At 34.6% G+C, this 6,348-nt stretch overlaps 1 protein-coding gene across 3 annotated transcripts; it reads left to right on the forward strand.

Annotated features, from left to right (window-relative positions):
- The first annotated feature begins 700 nt into the window (after window positions 1-700).
- LOC130733667 (cucumisin-like) lies at window positions 701-6,046 on the forward strand. 3 transcript variants are annotated; one of them, XM_057585890.1, is made up of 10 exons: window positions 701-980; window positions 1,673-1,767; window positions 2,027-2,118; window positions 2,777-3,011; window positions 3,270-3,783; window positions 3,965-4,068; window positions 4,152-4,373; window positions 4,625-4,736; window positions 4,835-5,048; window positions 5,167-6,046. In XM_057585890.1, exons 1-10 carry the CDS (start codon window positions 900-902, stop codon window positions 5,691-5,693), a joined length of 2,196 nt encoding a protein of 731 aa, XP_057441873.1. In that variant the 5' UTR covers window positions 701-899; the 3' UTR covers window positions 5,694-6,046. The 3 variants fall into 3 exon arrangements, with proteins under 3 accessions (XP_057441873.1, XP_057441874.1, XP_057441875.1); XM_057585891.1 differs by having other exon boundaries at window positions 702-980; window positions 2,030-2,118; XM_057585892.1 differs by lacking the exons at window positions 701-980; window positions 1,673-1,767 and having other exon boundaries at window positions 2,030-2,118; window positions 2,769-3,011.
- The last annotated feature ends 302 nt before the right edge of the window (window positions 6,047-6,348 follow it).

Here is a 6,348-nt window from a genome sequence, read left to right on the forward strand (position 1 = left end):
CTCTTTAAATCATTATGACCTAGCTTATCAAATGTATTTAGTTATACTTTTTGAAAATTAAAGTCGATTAATTTAATTCCAGAAAATAAAAAATATGATTAATTTAGTCCCTGAAAAATCCAATTTTATAACTAAAGCCTAAAAGCCACCTAATAAAGTAGTTTATACAAGAATATTCGCAAAATAATTAAGGTCACTGAATGGTAGTGGTGGGGATCGTAGCAGGACCTTTTTCTGGGTACATAGCTCGTACGAAGGCACGAAGCATGATTAATTGAACTATAGCACTCCGCCCGTTCTTATTTAACTGTCCACTTTGAAGAAATTTTTTTGTTCCTATTTAATTGTTCACTTAGCATTTCAATAGAGCATTAAACGATGTTTTTACAACAAATACCCTTGTCAGTATAATAAATGAGGAGAGATAACACATACTTTAAAGGGTAAAATAGAAAAATAATCCTCACTTTTTCTAAAAATCAACAAAATTAATCACACCCTTAATATATGTGCATTCACTCAAAGTGAACAGTTAAATAAGAACGGAGGGAGGAGATCAATTGGCTTGGATAGTTGGATATTTTTATTAATTAAACACGAGTACTAATATACTAATATGATTAATATCCACGTGCTTGGAATACCCGCACGCCAATGGTTGATGCTTTTTCCACTACAAATACTCTTTGGTGGAAGCATAGACTCATAAATCTTATCCTCCTTGGAAACATTTTCTGCTTATCATTTTGATCTATTGATATCCACGTGCTTGGAATACCCGCACGCCAATGGTTGATGCTTTTTCCACTACAAATACTCTTTGGTGGAAGCATAGACTCATAAATCTTATCCTCCTTGGAAACATTTTCTGCTTATCATTTTGATCTATTGTGGCCATTATGGTCTCTTTAATGCCATGCCTTTTCATTCTCATCTTCATTCTGACAATCACTCACACATATTGTAGCAATGATCGCAAGGTTAATATATACATCTCCAATACTTATTGTTATTTAGACTGTACAAATGTACAAATTTTGTGGCTATCTCTTGTGTAAGTGTAATACACTTGTTTATATTCCTTACTCAGTTTTATCGTTTTTCAATATATAAGCGATAATTTATGCAGCACTATACCTGTAACTTGTAGAGTTTATTTTCATAAATAAACTTTGCAATATATGGACGTCAAAAAACAGCCATTAATTCTAGATGTCCGAGTGTCGGCCAAAAAATAGTGGTAGATGAATTATTTTTATTTTCAATCTTATCAAGAAGGTATATGTTGCGGTTTTTAATTTTCTACTGTGAATCTAGAAAAATTTGGTTCTCGGGTTGTCTAAATGACCCATGAGAAAGTTTGGTGAAATAACACATCATCAAATCACATTGAAGGTAAGTGAGTTGAAATTTTTATATTTTATTTATTAATTTATTTCTAACTCACTTATCTCCAATATTGTAATTGGATGATTGGTTATTTCACTCAAACTTTCTCATGGGTCATTTAGACAACTCATTTGTAAGAACATAGTTCAGAAATGAACGAGTTTTTAACATACTACACCACCATAGAATTGCACTATAATATGTTGCTCAAAATTTAATTTACTCTCGTGTTTAATAAAAAAATTTACTCTTGAAATTAATCATTGATAATTTCTTAATGCAGACTTACATTGTGTACATGGGTGATCATCCTAAGGGCATGGACCCTGCATCTTCACCTTCTCTTCACATGGCCATGGCTCAAAAAGTTCTTGGCAGGTTGTGCATTATTGTGTCTTTTATCTATTCCGTGTTTAATTTATGTCGTGATAAGATTTTCATTTGTTCTTTTAAGGGAAAGATTATCATTTGTTAATTGTGAGCATGTGAGAAATAGATTCCAGCTGCACTATAGCAATGCATTTCAATATTTGGCTACTTTATATAGCATTAGTGGAATACAGCCAGACACATTCTTTTGTTCCTTCCAAGAATTATAGTATTGTAAAATTGACCTTCTAAGTGTGCATCCATCCAGCAGTTCTGAACCAGGAGCTATACTTCACAGCTACAAGAGCTTTAATGGATTCGTCATGAAGTTAACAGAAGAGGAGAAAGAAAGAATGGCAGGTATTATGCTCACATGTTATGTGTTGAAATTCAACTTGTAATTGGATGCGTAATAAAGATGGAATTCAAGACCATTTGCTTACAAAAGCTATGAAATCACAACTCATTATCCCAAAAATTTAAACAATTAAATGAAGACACATGAATTATTTTAGATTATATTTTAACGTTCCTCAATATTTGAGATTATTTAAATGACTTATGAGAGTTACTTAATCTCACCCCAATGAACTATATATTTATAAATAAATTAATAAATAAAATGTAAAATTTCTAACCCTCTTATTTTAAATGTGATTGATCCACCAAAGAATATGAGTTATTTAACCCACACTTTACCTAGGGTCATTTATAGTTATTTTAAGTTTTTACAAGTATTAAGGAATAATACTAATTTTTTATGTTTATGTCTCTTATATTTTCAAATCACATATTTAATTAGTAAAATATAATTAATACTTTATCAGAATGGTAAAAATAACGATAAATAGGAAAAAAAATTTAAATAATGAGTGATATGTAGTAGAAATAAAGAGAGAATGTCTACCAACACCGTGTTAACTTAATATTTTTTTAGAGGAGTGTTAACTTAATTAATAGTTCATTATATGTTCATCGAAGAAATGATTTTCACTCAACTAATTCGTTAGTGCAACAGAAATGGACGATGTTATCTCCGTTATACCAAACAGCAAGTACAATCTTCACACAACAAAATCGTGGGACTTTATAGGATTTCCCCAAAAAGTTACAAGAGCAAGTATGGAGAGTGACATAATAGTTGGAGTACTAGACACTGGAATTTGGCCAGAATCAAAAAGCTTCAGTGACGAAGGATTTAGCCCTCCACCAAAAAAATGGAAGGGATCCTGCTATAACTTTACCTGCAACAAGTAATCAATTAATCTTCTTTCTCATATATTATGCAAATGCTTCTTGGTACTGTATGAATAGTCCTTATAAATGCTAAAACAAATCTCCTTCTGAGTTGGTTTTTGAAGTAAAATTAGGCCTACTCGAATTTTTAAGATAATATCAAACTTTATCCTACATGTAGATATTCAGTTATGCAAACTTTTGGCCATGTGCTATCTCTCTTAACCCGATTTTTAAAGAAAATTGATTTTTTTTTTCACCATTGATGTGTGCAGCAAACTAATTGGAGCAAAATACTTCAACATCGAAGGTTTATATTTTAAAAATGACATCAAATCTCCTAGAGATACAAATGGCCACGGGTCACATTGCACCTCCACCGTTGCCGGAAACCTAGTCACTACAAGCCTTCTCGGCTACGCCTCTGGGACAGCCCGCGGAGGAGTGCCGTCGGCCCGCGTCGCGATGTACAAAGTATGCTGGGAAAGCGGTTGTCGCCAGGCAGACATCCTTGCTGCTTTGGATGCAGCAATTGTTGATGGTGTTGATGTGCTCTCTCTTTCACTCGGAGATACTGGAACTGCACCTGACTATTTTGAAAATGGACTTAACATTGGAAGCTTCCATGCAATGCAAAGAGGCATATTTGTTGCAAATGCTGCCGGTAATTCTGGCCCTTTTCTATACTCTATGACAAATTTTCCACCATGGATGCTTTCAGTGGCTGCTAGCACTTTTGACAGAAAGTTTGTTACCAAGGTGCAGTTGGGCAATGGTGTTGTTTATGAGGTACTACCATTTTGTGCCTAAATGCTAGCTAGTGGTAACATTTTAGTATATGTTTTTTATGTGCTAAAATTAATTTATAGAGAAACTATTTTACTTTCTGAACAGAAAGTCAGAAAGTGGTAAACTATAATAAAGAAATGTACTAAATTTTGTGTATGACACTCTGCCATATCATGTACAGGGGTCTACAATCAACACATTTGATCTCAACAAGAAAAAGTTTCCACTGATTTTTGCTGGGGATATACCCAACATTGTGGGTGGATTTAACAGTTCGAAATCCAGGTATCATCAGCAATATGTAAATTCTTATGATTTTTTTTTATTGAAAATATTTGATTCCAGTTTTATATATATTTTTTGCTCAGGATTTGCTCAGAGAACTCTGTGGATAAAAGTGCAGTGAAGGGGAAGATCGTTGTGTGTGAGAAAATTGAGGAACCAAAGAAAATTGGATTTTTCTCTGGCGCGGCTGGGGTTATATTTGGAGGTGTTTCCCCAAAAGATCTTCCAACCAGTTTTGCCCTGCCTGCAACGTTCCTTAGTCGAGGGAACATTAGAAATGTACTATTATACATGGAAGCAACAAGGTATAGATACAAAACTTTTATTTTTGTTTAGTTAAAAATAAATTTTGTTCTGACTCTATTGCCACTTCCACCTTGAGATGAAAGAAAGTAATGAAAAATGAGAGAAAAATGAGAAATGAGAGATATGATAGATGACGTGGTAGAAAAAAAAAATAGATAAGAAGAATGAGTTCATTAATTTTAGTCTATAGTAAATAGTAATAGAATTTTCAAACTCTCATTAATCGTTAATTCATTATACCAATTACCAGTAATCCAACAGCCACAATATTGAAGAGTGATGAAGTCAACAATACATTATCCCCTTATGTGGCTGCGTTCTCATCAAGAGGTCCAAATCCAATCACACCAAACATTCTCAAGGTAACTTCAAAGAGATAATCCATACATATTCGAGATAATCCAATCACACCAAACATGCTCATTGCAATTAATTATTTCTTGATGTGGCATATATGCAGCCTGATATTGCAGCACCAGGGGTGACAGTGTTAGCTGCATGGTCTCCCCTTAACCCCATTTCAGAAGTTGAAGGTGACAAAAGAAAACTGCCATACAATGCAATCTCCGGCACTTCAATGGCATGTCCTCATGCTGCTGCGGCAGCCGCATATGTCAAATCATTTCACCCCAATTGGTCTCCTGCCATGATCAAGTCTGCATTAATGACCACCGGTAATTCACGACTCAGTCTACTGCTTCCGCTGCTATTTATCATAATATCTTTTCATAATTAGAATAGTGAATTTTGAAATATGATTATAATTATGACCATTTCTGTTGCAATTAACAGCTACTCCAATGAATTCTGCTCTTAATCCTGAAGCTGAATTCGCGTATGGCGCGGGGCAAATTAATCCTGTTAAGGCAGTAAATCCTGGTTTAGTATATGATATTACCGAACAAGATTATGTCCAGTTCCTATGCGGAGAGGGTTATACCGATACTTTGCTACAAAATCTTACTCAACACAAGCGTAGTTGCTTTGGAGATCCTCAAAAGAGAGCTGCATATAACTTGAACCTCCCATCATTTGCCGTTTATCATGGTGATGTTGGGGTTTTCCCTCGCGTTTTTCGCAGAACAGTTACAAATGTTGGCTCAGCAAATTCTACTTATAAAGCGACGGTTATAACTCCATCCTTGTTGGAAATTCAAGTGAAACCTGATGTTCTGTCCTTCACATCTATAGGCCAGAAAAAATCATTCTCGGTTGTGGTTGAAGGGTTCCTCACTGTGAATGTAATCTCTGCTACTTTGGTTTGGGATGATGGAAATTTTCAAGTTAGAAGCCCAATTGTGGTGTACAAACAGGGGTGACAAAAATACCTGGACCTGCATGTACCCGTGGGTAAATACCTGCACGGGTAATAGGACCCGCGAGTCCGGGTACCCGCGGGTAGACTAAAGTTTCAGTGACCTCCATGTGTGTGACTCAAGAAAAAGAATAGCAAATAAGGGAAGCATGCTAATGTTGTTAGCTTAGTTTGTAATAAGAGGCATGAACCAGTAAGCTTGGATGTTTCTACATCATGCTATTTTATGGTTTATTTAATTTGGATCTTCATTTGTGTTGAAGTTGATCATTACATGAAAATTGGAGAAATTGTTCAATTAATGCCATTGGAATAAATGGTATCAAAAGAAATTATATACTTCTGATGTTTCATTTCTTGATTGGTGTTGTTGATTTGAATTTTTTTCTTTCTCTTATATCATCTAACATCAAAAATGTTTGCGAAGATTTTAACATACATGCAATTCAACTTCCCCTTCTTGTGTGTTTAATTTGTGACCATTTCAAGACGAATCTCTCAAAGAAATTACCTGAAGCATGAAAAGAAGATTGTTCTCATTTAACACTTAGCTTAGTTTCCTTTCTCCTCTACAAGTCTCTTGTGAATTCCCCTTCCTCTTTCTGTTTTTTCATGTTTCCCTTCTCTTCCTCCCCCATTTGTAAGCTATTTGTGCCATT

This window comes from Lotus japonicus, chromosome 1, assembly GCF_012489685.1.
Source record: "Lotus japonicus ecotype B-129 chromosome 1, LjGifu_v1.2".
NCBI classification, from domain to species: Eukaryota; Viridiplantae; Streptophyta; class Magnoliopsida; order Fabales; family Fabaceae; genus Lotus; species Lotus japonicus.

Coding starts and splice junctions, on each gene's coding strand:
- LOC130733667 (XM_057585890.1), top strand. CDS start 900: ATGGTCTCTTTAATGCCATGCCTTTTCATTCTCATCTTCATTCTGACA. Junction 3,784..3,964: donor GCAATGGTGTTGTTTATGAG/GTACTACCATTT, acceptor TATCATGTACAG/GGGTCTACAATCAACACATT. Junction 4,374..4,624: donor TTATACATGGAAGCAACAAG/GTATAGATACAA, acceptor ACCAATTACCAG/TAATCCAACAGCCACAATAT.